A 19,821-nucleotide genomic window follows, 5' to 3' on the forward strand; every position below is an offset into this window, starting at 1 on the left:
TTTCAAGGTTCTTAACTGTAATCTGAAATTTCTAGATTACGAGGATTTTGTTTTAAAATACGGTATAAACTTTTGTGAACATCCTGTTCACAAAAGTTTATACCGTATTTTTGCAAGTAGACATAATGCCAGTTACAAAAATGTTAAATGACGCAAATATTTGTCTTGAAATTCTTAAAAAAATTTTCATCAAAATTACGAAATCTAATTTTTTTTTACGTTCTCCCGGTCTCTATACCTATATTTAGGAAAATTCGATACTCGTTGTACAAAATAAATTACAAAATTTGTGATTTCCGTAAGACGAAAATTAACTCAGATATTTATTTTAAAATCTGGATTCTTATTCAGGGGATCATATTCAGACTGAAAGCGGAATAATGTTTGCAAATGTATGTAGTTTGTTTTGTTTAAAAAAGAGTCTAGAGTAAAATTTCTGATAATATATGAAGTGGCAAGTATTTCTATGATATTGGTGGAAAACGTATTGATCAATAATTTGAATATTTTCAGAAAGGAAATGATATTCACAGAATCTAATAGAATTCACATGTTAGAAAATACTGGAAAGGCTTCAGTTTTGGCATATAGCCAACTCGTACATTATTTAGATTTTTAAAAATGAAAAATATTTCTAATTTAATGAATTTTTCTACATTTATACGATTAGGATTTTAAAATAATAAAATTTCATGAGAATACTTGTAACGCATTTTTAGAGTTTGAAAAGTTATAAATTACATATGTAAAACTCTTTCAGCATACAAATTTTAACGAATTATAAATCAAAGAATGTTATGTAATAGCAAATCACAAAAGAATTCAATAGCATTTAGGGGGGAAATGAGCTTTGAATATATCTTATTTATTGAGGAAAGTTAAAATAACTCAAAAAATAAACTTAGTTAAAATAAGTTAAACAACATAAAGTTGAAAATAACATCAAATACCCAAAATTTTATAATTAAATATTTTTATCTTTTATAGGGGAGTTAAAACCTTTCTTTTTTATTTCATACATATAGGTATAAATTTATCTTGACTATAAATGGGGAACATATAAAAAGTTGGATTTTGTAATCTCTGTAAAGTGATTTTTTTTAAATTTAAAAATGCCAAAATATGATTATTTGCGTTATCTGAAACATTTGTATAATTGTAAGTATATATTATCTGCGGTTGTGAAGATAAAGGTAGTGTAATGAATTTTGTGCACATAGTGTACGTAATAAAAGCAAAACCTTTTTTCTTTTTTTAGAGGGTTAATGATAATTATGCGACTTAAATTATTTTTGATTAGTAAACCAGATTTCTGTTCCAAAATATAAGGAAGTCAAAAATTTCAAATTTACTTTCCATTATATTTTAAATTAGAGTGCGAATATGCCAATGAACACAGGATCGGCAGGTGTAGAGAAGATTGTTTGAATGAGAGAAATTTTCAAGATGAGAGAAATGGATAATCGAAGCAGAGTTCCAGAAAATTTCCAATAAATATTGGAAAGAAGAAATCCGAAGATTCAAAAAACCTTATCAGGAATCTTTTTTGTTTATCCTAATATTTTGATTCACAATTAAAAAAGCGATTTTTTTTTCTTCAGTAATGATACAAAAGAAATACCTGTTTAAATATTTTTTCCCATACTTTATGCATTACAAAACTAATAGAGAGGAAGAGTAATCTTCCTACTTGAAAATTAATAATAGCTACAATTTTATATTTGGTAAAAAAAATAATATGCTCAGAAAGTTATTTAAGCATTTTAATTGCTGTTGGCGTTAAATAAACAAGTAATTTCACCAAACGAAAAAAAAAGTTCTTTATTTTGTGCTGATAACGGTGGTATTTCGAAGCAATCAATTCGTATTTATATCTGAGCAATGTGAATGAAGTTTTTCAGTTGCCAACTCTAAATTAAAAATATTATCACAAAGAATTTTGTGAAAATAATTTCCAACCGGATTTATCTTGAAGTTTGCAATTTGTTTCAATTTTAGGAACATTTATGCAGAGAAATGTTGAAAAAAATAAAATTTCATTTTTGGATTTGGTTTGCATAGATAACTGAAAATAACATTTAAAACAGACATTGAGAAATAAATTATTACTTAGTTTTATCTTCATTCAAAAATACTACTACGACTCTCGCTTTTTCGTACTCTTCAAGATGGTGGATGGCTGAGTCATAGTCTTCTGAAGTCGGATTCCTCGGAAGAATCTGAACTGTAGCAAAACAGATTTCTAAGAGAAAAAAAGCATATTTTTTTAAATGGATTGTGGAAAATATAAAGATAGCCATATTTAAACAATAAGAATTTGATTTATAAACATTGCTTATAATATTATGGATAAAAATAGTACGTGGGAGGTACTTTAAGATTAAAATTCTGGATGATTAACGACATTAATAACGGAAGGCAATTTTATGAATTGAATTTTACTATTATATACCTGAAGCTTAAAGGTACTTGAGATAGGGAAAGAATTAAAGTAAACTTTTTGGGGAAAAACCTTTAAAAAAGAAAGGAAGATTTGCGTAAGGGACTGTGATATCCAATATGATAGCAAAACATTTTGTACAACTATCTGGGGAAAATTTAAATATATTTATTTTTTCAATATTTAATTCTGCGTACCTACGTTTAAGGATCTCAAAATCTTCAATGCTGCTTAGAGACGAGAGAACATATATTGCAATTCTCTCAAAATATGTAATGTATTTTTCTAAAACCAGTAGGAATACAAAAATAAGTTCTTTTTTAGTTTTAAATTTCATATTGTTGAAGCTAATGTTGACTGACGACTACCTGTGTTCTTTTACTATCGACTTGGATTTTGAAAGAATATGAACAACAACGTCTGAGAATACATTTGTATTGTTTTAATTATAAAATAATTTATTTCAGTTATGGGATAATACTTCACATATTACATTAATTGTTATACAAATTTATGTTAAATTTATAATAAAAAATTTTAAAGTTTATTTCATTTTTATGAATATAATTTAATAACATGCATAAAGTTATATTTGTTATTTCTCTTCTGTTGTTTACTTCTCGGATTTTTCCTTGACAACTCTTGTTTCCCTAACAGTTATTTAGTAACTTTATTTTTCGTCTGTAATGAACCAATTATCTTGTCTTTAACCGCAAAGATTTTTTTCTATATCATGCATTGATTTGCGTTTTCATTTCAACTGACGTACCTTTTAGAAGGTAAAGAAATTTTTTGGTCATAAAATTCATGGCTGGGGTATCTATTTTTGGTAAGAGTAAACGTTTTACAGCAAATATTTAACATAGATTTTAAATATTCTCAGGTATTATAACTGTGCTTTTTTTTTTAAAAAAATTACATGATGAGTAATAAAACAATAACTTAATTACAAATGCATTTTATGAGTTAACTTATCAGGTATGAAATATCTAACAATGTGTATTTAGTGTTTTTTTTAACCGAACAGCCAAACTCTTTCAAATTTATGTATATCGTCAGAAAGGGCCAAACAATAAGCCAAATATTATTGAAAGCTTTGCCCAGGCTACAGCACAGGAAGCAACCGATATTACACCTGCTGTAAGCAGGCAAACGCAAAGTCTTGCGCAAAATTTGAACTTACACCATGCAGTTGCACTGTGGAGCGCCTTAAATTAGCAATCAATTTTCGCAGACTGGTAGAACGTCCATAGCAACATACTGAAAAATATTTCAGTTAATCATCAGCCAACATAAACAATCCCATGAATATTGAGTATAAATCCTATACTATATCATATCTACTTAAGCCAAAGAAGTAAGTAGTTGGACACCAATAATTTTTTTTCTAGTTCTATTCTTTTAGGAAATAAACGTTCATGCGTAATTTTATGTAGTTCTTCCATGTGTAAGAACGCTCACATGGAGCATATTTACTTTGCAAGTAATGTAAATATATTTATCCAAGAAAATATATCACAACTGAGAGTAAAACAGGAATAAATCTACTTAATATGGCCTCAACTAATTATGAAATATTGCGTTTCAAATAACAAATGAATGAGACTTCAGAGACTGATGCTTATCGTGCATTGCTTTTTCCCTTCGTTTCTTTGCGTTGCTTAAAAACGGAAATTATGTAAATAGTTTGGTCATAATAAATATGATTAAAACATTTAAGTATTTATGAAATTCTGCGTGGTTTCTACATGCACTGTTTCCCCTAATATTGTTCTGTAATCAAAACTCTCTTAAGAACGTAATAGTGATTCATAGCATAACTTAAAAATTAATTGCGTAGGACGACTAGATAATTAAATTAGGGTTAGAAAGTGCAATCATTTGTAATTTGAAATCCACGCTTGCAATTTGTAGTACGGTATGGTTTATCATATTTAGTATAAAATTATAATCGTTAATTCCCAAAACAAGAAACCGCAATGTTACTTAATACTTAGATTATAGTAAAAGGAGTCTTAATTTTTGTACGTTCCAGTGAATTTTAACATAAGAGAATTTTTTTGGATTATTTGATTACAACAAAGTATATTAAGGTTGTCTGTATGAAAGTCAGATTTTTTTAAGAAACTATTTCGCATTTATTTATAAGTGAGGATATAAGAAAAGCACACGTGCAGCCAGTTCGTTCATATGGAACTACCAGGACTAAATGATTTTATTCACTGATTGGACTTGGCTCATTGGATTTAGTGAAATCTGAAGTATTCTTTTGCTATTCATGCACGTTCATAACAAATAATTTGATTTGAAGAATATTAGCATGTTAATAATACATTAAAGTAAGCAAAATTTGGTATCTAATGTTACAGATTTCTTAAAACAGGTGAAACGAATTCATATATCTAATACCTGAAAGGAAATTCTTAATTATCATCAGAAATGGGCCTGTGTTATGGGCCTATTGTATGTGAAACGGGCCATATACTTTTGATGCTCTGTCCTATAAATACCTGTGAAAACTATGTACACGTTTCGAAGTTGCTGCTATGTATGGTACTGTAACAGCTTTAAATAATATTAAAATCTTGTAGATTAAATAATTTAAATAGATGAACATTAAGGTATTTGTGAATGGCAATATTTGAAACCAGACTCGAGTGCCTCGTGCGACTCTCGCACGAAGAATGTAATTTATTTTTAAATGATAGAATATGTTTTCTCTTCTTGTTTGTATGTCGCCATTTTTTTGAGTGTTAAATAAAAGTTATTGCTGTGTTCCATCATTGGAGTTGCTTCATTTCGCCAAAGAAGTATTACAGTACCATTCCTATGCTTTTATTTGTAAATGTTGAGTTACTGGTCGTATTGTCTAAAGCCAAGAAAATTTTCACTGTAATCGTAACGGTGAGAGCTATATTGTTTCAAATCACCACAATCTCGAGCGCATACATTGAAATAACAACGTCTGGAATTTTATTTCGATTGGTTGAGCGAATAGCCGCTAAAAGTTCCTACATCGAGGAATTTTTTTATGACCATTCGGTACTTATTTTTGCTCAAGAGTAACTAACTACACATCAAATCTCCAACGAGGATCATTTGATTTTCTCCAGCATAATTTCCTAAAATAATGCTTTATGTTGCAAATAAAAAATAGGAAAACGCATTTAAAAAATACATTATTCTGAAAGATCAGTTTGCTGCTGTAATTAATGTTAAATTGTGGAAGACAATGAAAATTCTTGCTATGTACAGCGTTTATTAAAAAAAAAAAAAAAAAAAAAAAAAAAAAACTAACACCTCTATCAGGTGTTTTAAGAAAACAATTACCAGTAAGACATTCTGTTTGAGCATATAAATTGCTTTTGAGTAATATGCGTTTTTAGCTCAGTATTTCTGAAATAATGATTAAAATTTACTTCAAAAACTATATTAATCCCAAAGATAGATCTAAAAGCTTATGATATCAAACCTATGACATTCTAAATAGCTTAAAAATTCATTAAACTATCTTAGGTACAGCAGTATGAATACACAGCAGTGGAAAACATGAAAGCATGAAAAGAACAAAAAAGTATGTTGTTTCTCAATTTCTTAATTCTCGTATGGTTCTTTCTGATAAATGTTTATGAGACAAACACAAAATTTCCTAACGAAATTGAAATTTAATTGATTAATCATTAAATTATTCTTTTTAGTCCAAGGGGGCTTTGTCCCTGAAACACTATTGTTTTCGTTTTGCGATCTTGCGTTGGTTCACTATAAATGTCCGTTTCACTTTGCCACCAAATGTTAGAGTCCTGTATTATATTTGAAGAAATTAAATAATGAAAAATCTGCATAAATGTATGTATATTTCTCGCATTGTAATAAGACAACGGTACATAGAGCCATCGAATTTTGAACAACGTAATCCTCCTACGAATATGGGCATGAAGACCAAATTTGAAATTTCTTTTATTATAGATTTCATATTTTGTAAAATTTTACAGAATTTTTGATTAACAAACTCAAGGATTTCAAAGCAAGCAATGGCAATATTGCACAGAAAAAATATTTTTATCTCCAACGCTTGAGACTGTGCATCGGAAATTCTAAAGATATGCTCAATTTAAAATTATTTTGCGACATTGCTATTGAACTGTATTTTATGGTTTAGGTGCAAAGAACATGATATTTAATAAATAAAGGTAACACACAAAACGTTAAAAAAACGCCCCTTTGAACGCAATTTAAAATCTAAAAACCTTTCAGATTTTTTTATTTTTAATCTTAATACTTCCTTGTTCAGGCATTATTTTCAAATACATCATTTGAAAAGAATAATCAGCATATCTTTTTATGAGGATAACATGGGAAAAGCTTTATTAAAGAATGCAATTTAAAATAATCGGTACTAACATATTACCTTCGAATGTAGTATTCCGAATAAGACCTTGTAAACTCTGGATAGCGGTCTCTCCGTAATCTCCTTTCGAAGCCACGGCGGAGATAAAAGTCCACTGAAATGTAAACAGGATGTCTAGAATGACTCGAACCTGAAAACGATCAGATGGTACCACTCGGAAGAAAAAAGGATATTTATGTAGATTGTCTAGTTCTTCGCTTGTTGATGCATAACTGACTTGAGGTATCTATTTAAAGAAATTGCTTATGTTAATCTCTTTTGAATACATTAACGATTCAGCAAGCAAATGAGTTTGATCGCTATAATTATTTGTTATTATTTCACGAATGCAAACATTTAATCAGGGATATAAGAGTTATATTTACTTAATACGCAGTAGAAGTTTAATTTGAGTACCGGAAGAAAGTCAGTGGAAGGAATTTGTTTCAAAAAACTTCATAAATTTGGCTACCTTGTAGAGGTCCTTAGGTCATATCAATGTAGGAATGTGAAAAATGTGAAATGCCCTTCCCGGGAGCATATTATAAGCATTCTGTACCGCGCCACGGGAATAAGGGAAAGTCCCTCTTCGTGATTGGATATGGCTTCTCATGACATCATTTCCTCTACGCTTAGAAATACCTTGCTTGGGGTCGAGGGTACACTTCCATACCGTTTGCTTACATTTTGATAGTAGTAACGAAAAGATTATTATGCGCGTTTTATTTTTGTGGCTATGATATTACACTTCTTACAACACTGTAGTGTAGTGAATTTAGTACAAAATAAATGTGATTTTTTCCTCCTAGAGATAAAAAGCGTTAATTCTTCTTGTGCTAACTCCCTAAAGGTGTATTAAATGCAGAGATTTTTAATAAATGTATTCATAATTTAAAACCCTTCATATTAAAAGTGTTGTGATTATTAATTAACTATTTCATGTTTATTGTATATCCATTCTCTGCTGATGAAATCTGCGAAAGCATGAGACAAGTCAGTTTTCGGAAATAGCAAAAAAGACGTTGGGAGCTAACATTACACAAGTACACAATAAATTCACAATATTTATAAGCAGTCTGAAAAATAAAAATTTATTTTTGAAGTTAGACTAATATAGATTTGGAACAGCGAAATAGAGATACGTATTTTAAATTGAATAATATTACTTTATGAACATTGACCAGTTTTTAATATGTAACATTTGTCGTAACTTTGCATATAAATAGTGTTTGTCAGAAAAAGAAGTTTCATTTCTTATACACGTGTATTAAATTCAACGAAAGTCTATTAAATTCAACTAAAGTCCTGAATGTACTTTTTTTTTTAAGGCAACAGATATATAAGAATGACATGGGCATTAAAATGAAAATAACATAATACTTGCAAAGGAAATATTTTCTGCAATGTGAAAGAAACAGAATGCAACAAAATTGAAACAATAATAATACACTTGCTAGTACACAACAGTGCCTTTAAAGTTGGATCGAGATCATCGTGGTTTGGTTTTTGCACTAAATTAATTTAGCTATTTTTATAATCTAAACGCTGAGGATTACTTCTGATATTACAGCATCATTGAAAGATTCTTATAATTTTATTATTCCATGAAACAGGAAGCCATCTGCAGAACGCTGCAGCTAAATGTTTTTTGTTTCAAAGAAAACAAACGATAACTTTCACGCTTCCGTGTCACTCATGCGCGTTATTCAACAAAAACAAAACTGTAAGAACCCCGCCTAAACTTCATCACGCCAAGAGTAAATGATGTCATCTGAAAGTATGCCCAATCACAAGTACGGATTTTTCCCTATGCGCGTGGCGCGGTACGCAATGCTTATATGCTTCCCGGAATTTTGAACTCCGAACTTCCCGAATACGAGTCGAGCATGCTTCAAGTTATATCACGAAGGAATGCGAAAAGGAGGAAAAAATACCTTATATACTCCTCTTTCAAAGGGAGACTGGGTATTAGGAGACCCAGTCGCCAAATCCTGGTAGTGGCGTATTATCGTCTACCACCTTTTAGTTTGGGGGACACTTGTAGAGTCTTGTATAATTTTTTCGATGTCAGGAAATTGAACAACTCTGCAATGCCCTCGCTGGGATTCAAATTACGGACCTCTCGAATGCGCATCAAAGGTGCTTCCAGTTACACCACAAGGGCATGCGGAAGGGTGGAAGGAAATACCTTATAATCTTAATAAGATCTTTTAACTATCTTATATCTCTATCTGGATTGGATTTCTGAGAGTACTCTCTGTTTGAAATGTCCGTTGTTCGGTGAAAAGGATGTGAAAAAGGTCTAAGACTTCCCACCTGTAATAATGGTGTTTCCATCTTCGAAGATAAGACAGCAGATGAACGACGCAGACCATTTGCAAGCTTCCAAGATAGAAATTTTCTAGATTACTCAGTCTGAAGATGGCCGGTAAATAGTTGAAAGAGTTGTATAGTCAAATTTATAGCTGTTTTGCAGAAAAATTTTCTTTTCTATTTTATTTAATTCTCATTAAAAAGCTAGTGCGGTATTTAACTATTTAAATACGATATATACTTTATTCAAAATTAAAGGAGGATATTAAGTTTAAATAAGTTAGCAATTAATAAATCCTCGAAACCTATAATTCACGTGGCCCTAAAGAAAGCAGGACAGTAATAAAAGCCGTTTTAAAAACGCCAAGTTTTATCTGATGTTTTTAAAAACAAGTAGGGAAAAATATATTGCGTCAGTCCATAAATTCGTTCGCATTTTTTGGTAAAATTTTAAATAATATAAAAAAACACAATTTAGCATTTTAATCAATTATATATTTTCCTCCATTATCTACAATGTCTCGCCATCTTACAGGCAGCTTTTTTATGCCATTGCTGTAGAAAGACTCTGGTTTTGATGCAAAAAACTTGAAATATCATTGTGTACATCCTGTTCATAATTTAATTTTTTTCCCAGCAAAAAATTTTGTAAGGCACGAAATAAGTGAAAGTCACTTGGCGCAATATCTGGAACTTAAGCAGGATGTGGCAAAAACTCCCAATTAAATTCACTAATTTTTTGCAGCGTTGTTCGAGCCGTATGTGGTCTAGCGTTATTATGATGAAACAACACTTTCTTCATATTCACCAATCGTGGGCGTTTTTGATCAATTCTGAGTTTAGACGGCAAAGTTGTTCACTATAAACTTCTGAATTAATCGTTTAATTTGGTTCTAACAGTTCAAAACGTCCTGAACGGGGTTCATCATCAGTGCTGCATTTTCCAACTTTGGAGAATGCATCCATTTAATGATTTAATGATGGTTTAAAAAATGAACATTTTTCCATTTCTGGGCAGTTCTTACGCTAATAGTGTGTTCACTATGTACACTATTAATTTTTATCGCTGCAAACTTGGCAGATTAACCACACGAAAATAATAAATGTAGCACAGCACGTTTGCACTGATTATCTATATTCATCTTGTATAGGTACTAAAATGCGTTTGATACTTACGAAAGTTGGTGAGGAACTGAATAATATGTTAGTCAAACGATGACAAGTTTCAACTTGTTCAAAATTGTATTGTTTTAGTAAATGCGTCATAGTGAATTCCACGCATATTCTTAATGCGCACGAACTTATGGACTAACCCTTGATATTCTTTAAGCAATGTGAAAAAAAATTTGATACGTTTGAAGTTCATTATTAATACTCATAGTTTTTAGTCAACAATGGCTAATAATGATAGAAAGAACTCAAAGCATTGTTGTTTATATTATAAACATTTTAGACATCCTTTTATTTGCTATTCAGTGTGACCAAAAAAAAAAAAATAATAATTTTGGGTTGGATTAAATTTCTAATTGAAAGAGATGTAAAATATAAATTAAGCAACAAAGCAAATTTTGATTGGTGTAGATTTTGAGTAAAGCTCTATCAGTTTTGAGGGATATCTGCTTTAAGAGCCTCTTCTTCAGAAGCAAAACGTTTGTTACTACAGGAAGAGAGACCAGTGTTAGATCGCCATCGAAAACAGACAGAATTTTAGACAAAATCTAAATCAACCTTAGGCTGCTTTTCCCCTAATTATAAACTGGATTAAATTTATTAATTTGACAAAACACGTAAAGTCAGCCTTTTAAAAATGTGATTTTGGCGATAATGAAAAGTTCTGTAATGTCAGAAACGTGATATATTTTCAATCAAGCTATATTCATTTTTAATTTCGCTACGTTTTCATTACAGTTTGCTGAGCTTGGCCATATGTCACGTTTGGTTTTACTTAAAATTTCATCAGTTGTTGTGTAATTTTCTTTCACTCACTTTTTAAAGTATCAATCTCTACAAGATGATGAAATTTAGATAAATAACAATTGCTTATCTGCAGTGAAAAATATGCTATTTTAAGTTTTAATTGCCTTTCTGCTCTATTAAAAGGCAAAATTCGCCTGTTTGGAGTTTGCCTTCAACTAAATGGTTCTAAGAATCTAACAGCATTCTTGTTTACCTGAGGAACACCATGGGCATATCAGTACTTGAATATGCAAATATTCAAAGCATTTGATCTTACAAGTAAATGATTTCACAGTTTTTCAAATGACTGAAATATTTTTGAAAAACGTTTTCCAAGTCATTTTATTTATGACTGCTTATTTTCCGCTTTACGTACGAATATTTCGCCATACCACTTAAAAACGTTAAGTAGAGCAAGCTAGCTTCTCTAATATCCATTGAAGTGACTTTGAAACCATTTTAGTGATTCCGAAAGCAACAGATGGAGACAAACAACTCACATTAAAATTTTAAATTAACCACTGTCTTATTTTCTGAGGCATACTGGTCATAAAGCAGGATAAAGAATTTCACATGAGTGTTGCAAACACATACCCAGTCTGCTAACCCTTGTAAACGAAAAAAACTATAGCTACGTTCAAACAATTTTGTAAAAGAAAATGCTTTTTAACCATTTATGCACCATTACCGTCACTTCGAAAAAAAAAATTGACTCTTATAAAAGTTGTTTGCTGCTCATTCATTGATTGCTGTCTTACCACCTTCGCAATCATTCACGAGAGATCATCTAAATCTTCATTCTTTTGAATTTTACGTCGACTAACTGAGGATAGTTCCCATATCAGCATTCATTTGCTTTTCGTTCCTAAGCTTCTCTGTCCATTCGGAATATTTTAAACTATATGGCTGTGCGAGGTCCCCTAAACCGAGTAATGAGGTGACATTCTCAAGCGCGAAAGGCGGGATTCCAGATCTTCACTCATGTGGCTTATATGAAATTCTTGAAGGATTCAGGTTTTGGATATACAATTGACCCTTGAATAATACAGGGGTTAGGAGCGTCGATTCTTCTTGCTGTCGAAAAGTTAAAGTTTTAGCTTCTCGAAATCTTAACCACGTAGAGCAACTTTACAGATTACTAAAGTAATACACTAATGTACGTATGTAAATAATAAAAAAGGGGAAAAAGCATTTACAGCAGTTAAATGAAGTTTACCCTTTGTTTAAATATAAATCATATGTTGTCTGCATTTATATCAATACTGTATTATACAATAAAAATAACACATATATTTTATATGTTGCTTGGATGAGGCAATAAATTTTACAATAGAAGTGATTAGATTTTATGATAATAATTGATGAAAGTAGTAATTATATTAATTCATGCATTAGAGACTTTCGTGTCAGACACACAAGCTTTGAATAATAGGTAAATAAGCCATTAACAATCTGTGAACAAAAACAATTTAGAGATACAGTTGAACCCTGCTGTAACAAACTTGGAGGGTCCAAACATTTATTTCTCTATCTCCCTTCTGATGCGAAAAAAATCTCAGAATATAGTACAAAAATTTATTCAGGAATCAGACAAAGAGTGATTAGCATATCTCCCGAAAGATATTAATGATTATATTAATTTAATTGAAAGTTAACTACCATTATTATTGAATGCAATTATTAATTTTTCGTTGTTTTTCAGTTTCATCATATTGTTACCGTTTTTGTATTGATTTAGTTAGTTTGCTATTTTTAAAAACAATGTTATTAAATTGTTTCCTTTTCTCGTGCAATGCTGCACGCGACACTTATTTGAAGAGAATGCTACGCCGGAAACATTAAAAATTAGCTTTCTCTACGTTTCTCTGTTTTGAATTAACGATTTTAGTAGTTAAAAGATAACTAATGTGAGATATTGGGATACTGTACAAATATCTGAGGAAATTTAAGCATTTGGTTTTATTTGTTGTGATAATAATAAATCTTATTCCTTTTTCATCGGACTTGTGCATTCAATTCATAACGAACCCCTACGCACGTAATAATATGTTAACCATACGTTTCACCATACTATTCGTTTTTCTTCAGTTGCACAAAATATTACTTAGCTTAAAGTATGGTTTAGACCCTGGCTTCCAGTTACATATTTTCATCTAAAACATTTACAATTATAAATGAACTTCAGCCTTGAACAGAGTGCTGTTTGTCAGCTTAGTAAAAGAATTCGAATTCAATCAAGAAACCGATTCAAGTTCTTTTCCTTAATGAGCCAATGGCTCTTTGGCTCACTGCATGACACAGTAGAAAATCTTAAGCTATACGGGATGCCCCATCAAGACCACTCAAACTCTGTGCAGCCAGAATCCTCTCCTGGAATACATAAAAAATGTCCGAAGTAAATGTCCGACCCATAGTTTTTGAGATAAATTCAACTGCAAAGTTTTTCCTAGGACGGCACCTAATGGAATCAGTCTATTGCGGCCTAGTTGCTACAGAACGTGACTTAATTGCTCAGCTTCAGGCTGCGTGTACTTTGGTGGATACCACGTTGCTGCAACGTATCCAGTCAACCATTTTACGGCACCCGCATGCATTGCCTCAAGATGCTCGGTGGATATTTTAAACGTCTTCCTAACTAAACATATGAAAATATTGATGTTCATGTTTCCGATAAAGTGTTTTTCCTTGCTCCGGTTATGACGTCATACTTTTCGTTTATTTTACCTTGAAAACCATGGGTCGTACTCTACAGTTCTTTGCGAAATTTTTGTGAGTTCGAAGCGAGAAATTTGGCTGTGCAGAGTTTGGGCTGTCTTGATGGGACACCTTGAATACATAGTGTTTCCTTGTTTTCCAAGAATTGAGTGCTTCACGTTTAGAATACAGAAAAAGATGGGGTAAAGATGAAAGAACAGTAACCTAAAGGTACTTTTAGTATTCTTATACCTTAAATTAGCGGTTCCCATTCTGTGCTTGGCGGAGTCATAAAGGATTCCCGTGCATTTCCCAGGGGCTCCTTGAATAAAAATTGGACAAAATTGGACAGGAAAATAAAATGAAAACTGAATGAAATTAAAGAATAATAATCAAAAAGTACAATAAAAATAAGAAATTTAGAAATTATATTCTGAAAGCCGAAATTCACCAAATTCAATTTCGCTTCAGTTTTAGCAGACGGTGCTTGACCATGCTTTGGAGCTGCTCTTTCGAGAAGCTTCTCGCTCATTTTCGATCCTTGAGAATTTCTGAAATCCGCTCGAAGCTTCTAGAAACTTCTAAATACAGAGTTTGGAGTCACTTTACTTTAAACGTTCATAGCGATAATATTGTGATTTCTTAGCGATTCATCCACGAGAATTCTGTTCATTTGATTTCTTTTGTATTTGTGTGGCTGCGTAGCCAATAAGTGTTCATTAATAAAAAATAATAAACTGTATAAAATAGCTACCTCATTAAAACAGATTCATGGAGCCACCTTGAATCCTTCTTGTTGCATATTGAAGTAAGGCAGTTTACTCAAGAAAAAGTGTTAATACATTTTCTGAAACTGCGTGAACAATTTGAAGCATTTTTAATAAACCATAACGTTGCACTAACGAAGGTTTAAAATAAAGATTGGCGTATTGGTCGAAATTTATAACAAAATGAGCTAAATGAATTTATCATCGCCGAGTGAAAATGCTACAAGTGTTGATACAAACGTCAAATTTTCTTTTAAGAGAAATTTATGTATTGTTATCAATGTTTAGAAAAGGAAGACGATGGTTGTTTCCATATTACGAAAACCTTTTTGGAAGGATAACATAAGATTCAAGAAGAAAAGGAAAAGATATTAAGATGTGTCTAGAATTTTGAAACACGCGTGGAGTAATTTTTTATTCTAATTGTGCAAAGGAATAAGCTTGAATGACTTTGAATAAGTACAAAATATGTTCAGTGTAAACAAAAAATTATCCAGCTTAAATTAACGGATTACGATATCTTCATAGATTTGACATCTTACATAGAACTAAAAATCTCGTTTCAAAACCAAGTATTTTGGTTGCAACAAAAGAGTTCTCGTAACTTAAAAATCTTGTCTGAGAAAGTAAAATTGTATTACTGTTTTTCTCAACTACACATCTCTGTAAAGAAAGATTCTTCCCCTTATACAGGTACCAAAATTATATAAAGAGAATTCGAGTCAATGTAGAATAAGGTTTGGTTAATTTGATTACAGCAAAACACACGAGGGCTATCTTTAAGGGCAGAGATGCCTTCGTAAAATCCTTCTAAGGGAAACTAGCTCGTATACACGTTACACATAAGAAAAAATTTCAAGAAAATGACCATGCAGCCAGCCCGTTCGCAGGCATTTGAGCCCCGACCGAACTACTAGTGTTTAGTGACTGCACCGCTCGGCAGCTAGTGGATCTGTAGGGTAAGAAATTCGCCTACAGTTGTCAACAATTGGACCTAAAACCAGTAAGCTGTGCCCGAAATTGCAACCACAGGTGTCTCAATAAACGTTTTATCTATTTATTTGTTTATGTTTTAGAGAAGGGGACCTATATCTCTTAATTTAGTCCCACAGTGCACTGTTATTGCATAATACATAGTAAGATTTAAATGTAATGTTTTTCTAAAATGAGTTATAAAATGTGAAAATAAGAAGTAATGAAGGAATATTTATTTGAATTGAATTGCACATAATGGTTAACCTGCAGGAACCTAGTTTATTGTAACGCCTTTAATGATGCTATCAATAGTAATGTAAAATATCTGTAGTAACCCAAATTGATTTCATTTATGGAATTTGAAAGAAACATTTTATGGCTGACTTTTGACAATGTCACGCTGAGAATGCATTGAGGTATTATGTTGAATTTAAAAGTTTTTAAATATAATTTCACTTGCTAGATGCTTAAAAATTGTATAGCTGTCTCATTATTATCTGTAATTTTACTTCTCCCTGTAATACTGTTCTGAAACATTATTAACTAAGACGTAGAGTGGGCTTAAAGGGATCCGCTAGAGGAAATGATTTTAAAGAAGGCTCCGGGAGTCAAAATTTTCGGAAAACACTGCCCTGAAAATTTTGATTTTAACGCTGAGTAATTTTTACATTTGAAAAGCTGTAGAAATTTTAAAAAATACGAAGCAGTTTCATTTCAAGATATCCTCAAAGTGCGTTATATCCGATTTTTTATATATTTGGGAATTCTTTATAGCCGTATAAAATAATAAAATTCTTTTTATAGAAAATACGGGACTAAAATGTTCGTTCATTATAAGCGGGTTCGCTACAACGGGGTTTGACTTAATCTATTGGCAATATAAGTCAAAAATATAATTTATTGTCCCACTACAGTTATAAAAAGAATAAGAATATATCATCAAAGTAATATTATATCTGCATTATAGCAACAGAATGAAGAATTAATGAAGAGCATCTGTACACATAATTTGAGATATTCTTTAAAAATCATTTCTAGATACTATGTAAGTTTTCTAAGAGTATAAGCTTTTTTTATACGGAATGAAATTTCCAGGCAATTAAGGAGTTCTGGTTCAAGCAAATATTTCATGTTTAATTACAGAAATTGGAATAAATTTCTTAGTGTTTTTAAACACTTTAGGAAGTTTCATTGTAGAGTTCCTCACTTTGCAATTCTAAGTTAATGTTGGAAGTGAATAATCTTAAGAACTGATAAGCGAATAATGGCTTAAGTTCAGGCGACAAGAAACAACAAGATAGAAGGGTAACTAACCCTTTATTATTCAATAAGATTTAACAAAACTCCGCCTGGGAGTGTACAAACGAAGCCGACCCTCGGGCTTCAACTTAAGAGACTAAGAATTAAACTAAAACTAAGATTAACTAAAGAAATATAGCAAAGCTATCAAGGTTCAAATCGAGTTGGCCCCTTAACTTATTTGATTGAAGCTTAGCAAGGGCCTGAGTACGGTCGAGCGTAATAACAGCTTTGAGAGAGAGAGTGGCCAAAAAGTCAGACTCGCGTAAAAGTAACTTTAACTTAAAATTTAACTGTTAATAAAATTAACATAATCCTTACACCATGAAATATTTTTTTAAAAGTAAATCATGAAAATTCCTGCTTTAAATTCGATTATATGTTTTTATTTTGTGAAAAATCGAAATCCGTTATCAGATTCTCCAAATATATTTTGAAGCGTTTAAAATAAAGTAGTTCAAAGATGCAATGAAGTGAAAATGATATTTGCTACTTTGTCTTCAAAATTTTCATTTCCTATGAGTGAAACAGCTACTTCCGAGTTACAGTCTCTCAGAAAAATTTCCACAGGTGAGCACTTTCTGATTACTATAACGGAGTTATCACATCTAACGACGCTTGAGACTAGGAGAAACTTTTCCGAGAAAAGTGCTTCTCCAAGCATTGGAGGGTTCCTAGCCGGAACTGATGTCCCGATAGCTACCCTAGATATTTTACAGTAGTGATGAAAGTGTTTCGCTTAAACATGTGTCCTTGTGTCACACGTAGCTTTTCCTCAAAGAACTGGCTTTCGCGTAAATCAACCAATCAGGAAACCCAAGAGCCAAAATTCCGAGAAGTGATTTTTCGATGCTCTGCTCAGGGTAGTTTATAGCTCAGGGTAGATATGATACTTGTTTAAGAGTATTCGTTTTCTTTATGTTGATTAGAAGTACAGATATGGCAATTTTTTCCGAGAGATATTCAGAAAAAAGGAAATAAAAAAGTAATTGTGATATTTAGTCGAAAACCGTCTTTTGGACGAGGTCAGTACTTTTAACCAGAATACAATATAAATAAAATTAATGTTTCTGGAGAAAAACTTATACATTTATCCTTAAAAATTTCGCTTTTTTAAGTTTGATATATGAAAATAAATGTAGAGGCGTTCAAAATGAAATTAATCTACTTATAAGGTAAAGCAAAAATAAAATAAAGATTAAACAATTAAAAAATACAAAGTTATCGTTAGTAAGGACAAAACGCAGACAAAATATTATTGTAGGTTATTCATAATTCAGGCTAATTATTATGTGAATTACTACTCGTTGACCGTGATTAGATTTATTATTATAAATTACAGAAAATTTTACTGATGTTTATAAATCACTTAAATCGGAGCTTAAATTGTGTCAAAGACCGCCGAAGCCTTCTTAATTTGGATAAATCATAATTTTTCATTGCAGTCCTAATTCAGGCGCGTATCCAACAATAGTGGTTTCCCATGGAAAAAAGCATCTGCAGATTTTTTAAAATGAGGTAGCCGTATAGGGGGGGGAATTGTCATTTGTACAGAACTTTACATTTGTTCTTAGTTTAGGTGTCAACTCTCTGATTCGAAGGAATTTTTCCTTGTCATATTTTGCTTGACAGCCAGAAATATATTGGCAGGGGATCGTGGTCAGAAAGTATTGGACTCTTCTCTCTTTGTTTTCATACCTACACACCCTTTATTAAAATTTTTCTCCATACTCTCACACCGTTTCTAGTATTTTTTTTATTCTCATTACTGACGATTAAATGGTTTTATTTTTTAAATTAGCGTGCTCGAAAAAGAATTATCTTTGTTTCTATCATCCCTTGAAATAGTATATTATGCTGTATAGTCAGGGCGCTTAAGTTTAGCCAGAGTCATGCTGATTTACTTGCATTTTTCAGTTTTGGGTGAACTTGTTAATTCCAACCAAAACCTCAAATAAGAGGAAGTCGGTATTTTACTTTATTAATTAACCATCTGTTACTAATTTAATAATGTACTTAACTTAATTTTAATTACTTTATTGCTTAAATTATTAACTATTTTACAATTTCATTGGTTATTTTATTTATTTATTTTTGTTCCTTTTTCCTGACGTTCTTCTATAAGGTTCCGACACTTCTTATTATTTAAAAATTAAGTCCTGACTGAAATTAAAAATTACTATAGCTAAATGCAAGTAATGAATAAAGACAGTTATTAAGGAAATGGCATTTGGCTACTAGTCTCAACCAAATGATAACTTTAATGAGTTGGCATTGTAAGAACCAATAGCTAGTAAGACCAAACCGAATTCGCAATAGCAAAATGCAGATGATTTATGGAATAATATATGGTGTAAATAGTGTTGCCTTTCGAATCATCAATATCAAAGTTTCGTCCAGACGCAGATGGACTTTAATATGACCCCAAAGCTAAAATTTATTGCAGCATTTGTGCCGTTAATACGGTACTTCAGATATGAGGCTTCCTATCCTAAATAAGAACAATTATGTCGAGACATACATGACATTACAAGCTCGAAATAGCAGAATTTCGACAACCGTTTGCAGTTTGTCAACTCCAAACTCCGCTTCTTTAAAAAAAAATTGTCGAAATATAAAGCAACTACAAAGTCTATCGATACGTTACTTTCCGTAATTAAAAGGACAGTTCTTGCCTGTCATAATGAATTTCAGCAACCGGTTAAAAGACTGCTCAAGATGCACATGATATCATTAACATGAAAATTCTCCTCATCGCTTTACAGAATGTTTCATAACTAATCCTCTTAAAATAATCCCCGAATTGCTCCACGATCAGTCCGTTTTTCCAAGAATGCGTTGACGAGTTATTCACAGCTGAAGATTTCAGATTTCGATAGGATCGCTATTCCTTTATAGGGATAGCAATCCATAGCGATGTTTTAGGCAGCATTCTTGAAATGATTATGTTCGGCAATTATAAGAACACTTCGCAAATTTCTGATATCTGC

General features: G+C 31.4%; 1 protein-coding gene across 2 annotated transcripts in view; it reads right to left on the reverse strand.

Annotated features, from left to right (window-relative positions):
• Window positions 1-19,821, reverse strand: part of LOC118183080 (metabotropic glutamate receptor 3-like) — an 80,442-nt gene that overhangs the window by 45,632 nt on the left and 14,989 nt on the right. For both annotated transcript variants that reach the window (XM_035352506.2, XM_085824123.1), the window contains exons 3-4: window positions 6,849-7,074; window positions 2,110-2,242 (exon numbers count right to left, since the gene is read on the reverse strand). In XM_035352506.2, coding sequence (XP_035208397.2) covers window positions 2,110-2,242; window positions 6,849-7,074 — 359 coding nt within the window. The remainder of the gene's footprint in view (window positions 1-2,109; window positions 2,243-6,848; window positions 7,075-19,821) is intronic.

The sequence above is a fragment of the Stegodyphus dumicola genome, chromosome 9, assembly GCF_044657685.1.
Source record: "Stegodyphus dumicola isolate Sdum_Otavi_A_Nest chromosome 9, ASM4465768v1".
NCBI lineage: Eukaryota > Metazoa > Arthropoda > Arachnida > Araneae > Eresidae > Stegodyphus > Stegodyphus dumicola.